We start from the raw sequence: 1,338 nt of genomic DNA, 5'->3' as shown, positions 1-1,338 counted from the left end.
GCAAGCGTTCCACCTTCAAAGTTAATGGAACTGCGTACCATAGTTGATGCTGCTCCGCACACGAATAAATACGGCTACATTCGAGCAAAACTGTTGGAAAATTTTACGGAAAGCCAGCAGCGACGCCTGCAGCGTGTACTTCGCGAGATGCTCCTGGGCGAACGGCGCCCAAGCGACCTTTACAACGAGATGAAGCGCGCCGCGGGAACCACGTTAAGCGAGAGCATTCTTCACGACCTGTGGATCACTCGGTTACCTACATATACGCAAGCGGCAATCATTGCTACAAATGTGCCAATCATCGAAAAGTTGAAGATCGCCGATTCCATTACGGAGTCCATCAGATTGCGCCAAGGAGACTGCAGCGAACTGTGCACCGTACAACAATCTACCGACCAAGATCTGAGAGCCGAAATAGCGCACTCAAACAACGACTCGACCAAGTAGTAAGCGACCACGGACATCGATTTCGGCCTAGATCTAGATCTAGGACCCCGGCAGGTATCCGTAACTCACACAACAGTTCTAACGAAATGTGCTGGTATCACGCGAAATTTGGTCGTAACGCCCGTAAATGCAGACAGCCGTGCAAAATGGCTCATCCGCAACCACCAACCGACTCAAATTAGGCCTGCTCAGCCAACTGTTTTTCAGAATCAGGCAAACGTTCTGAAAAACTTACGAACAAACGCCTTCACATATTCGACACCACTGCAAAAATGAGTTTCCTTATCGACTCCGGCGCAGAGGTGTCGACAATACCGAAGTGTTCAAGTTTGGCTGAAGCATCTGAATCGGATACCAAATTGTTTGCTGCTAACGGTTCACCAATTCAAGTGTTTGGTGAAGTCCTACTTAAATTGAATCTAAACTTACGTAGAGAGTTCGTGTGGAAGTTCGTAATTGCCGACGTTTCTCAGGCGATTATAGGCGCAGACTTCTTATCATTTTTCGATCTACTACCAGATCTYAATCGACATCGACTACTTGACCGCCGCACCGCGTTAAAARCAATGTGCTCGATAAAGTCAATTAGTACACCGAATATATCAACTATCAACGTAAATATGCCATTTTCGGATATTTTGTTAAAATTTCCGAAAATAATTCATCAGCCTCCTCTAGAAGTTGCAACAAAATCTACAGTTGTCCACCGGATCATTACGTCCGGACAACCGGTATTTAGCAGACCAAGGCGGTTATCACCTGAGAAGCTTGCTGCAGCACGTGCTGAATTCGAGCTCTTAATGAAACTTGGCATATGTCGGCCGTCTAGTAGCGACTGGGCGAGCCCCCTGCATATGGTACGCAAAGCAGATGGTTCTTGGAGACCGTGTG

General features: G+C 47.2%; 1 protein-coding gene across 1 annotated transcript; it reads left to right on the top strand.

Moving 5' to 3' along the window:
- On the top strand, nt 1–466 carry LOC108970006 (the record flags this gene model as incomplete). Its single annotated transcript, XM_018935082.1, is given in 1 exon segment — nt 1–466. A coding segment is annotated over 1 exon segment (447 nt), but the record flags the coding sequence as incomplete, so codon positions are not given.
- Between the last annotated feature and the right edge of the window lie 872 nt (nt 467–1,338).

Source organism: Bactrocera latifrons, unplaced genomic scaffold (assembly GCF_001853355.1).
Source record: "Bactrocera latifrons isolate USDA-ARS-PBARC rearing strain unplaced genomic scaffold, ASM185335v1 scaffold_2750, whole genome shotgun sequence".
Lineage (NCBI taxonomy): Eukaryota > Metazoa > Arthropoda > Insecta > Diptera > Tephritidae > Bactrocera > Bactrocera latifrons.
The sequence above is the reverse complement of the archived record's forward strand: the minus strand, read 5'-3'. Positions and strand labels throughout refer to the sequence as shown.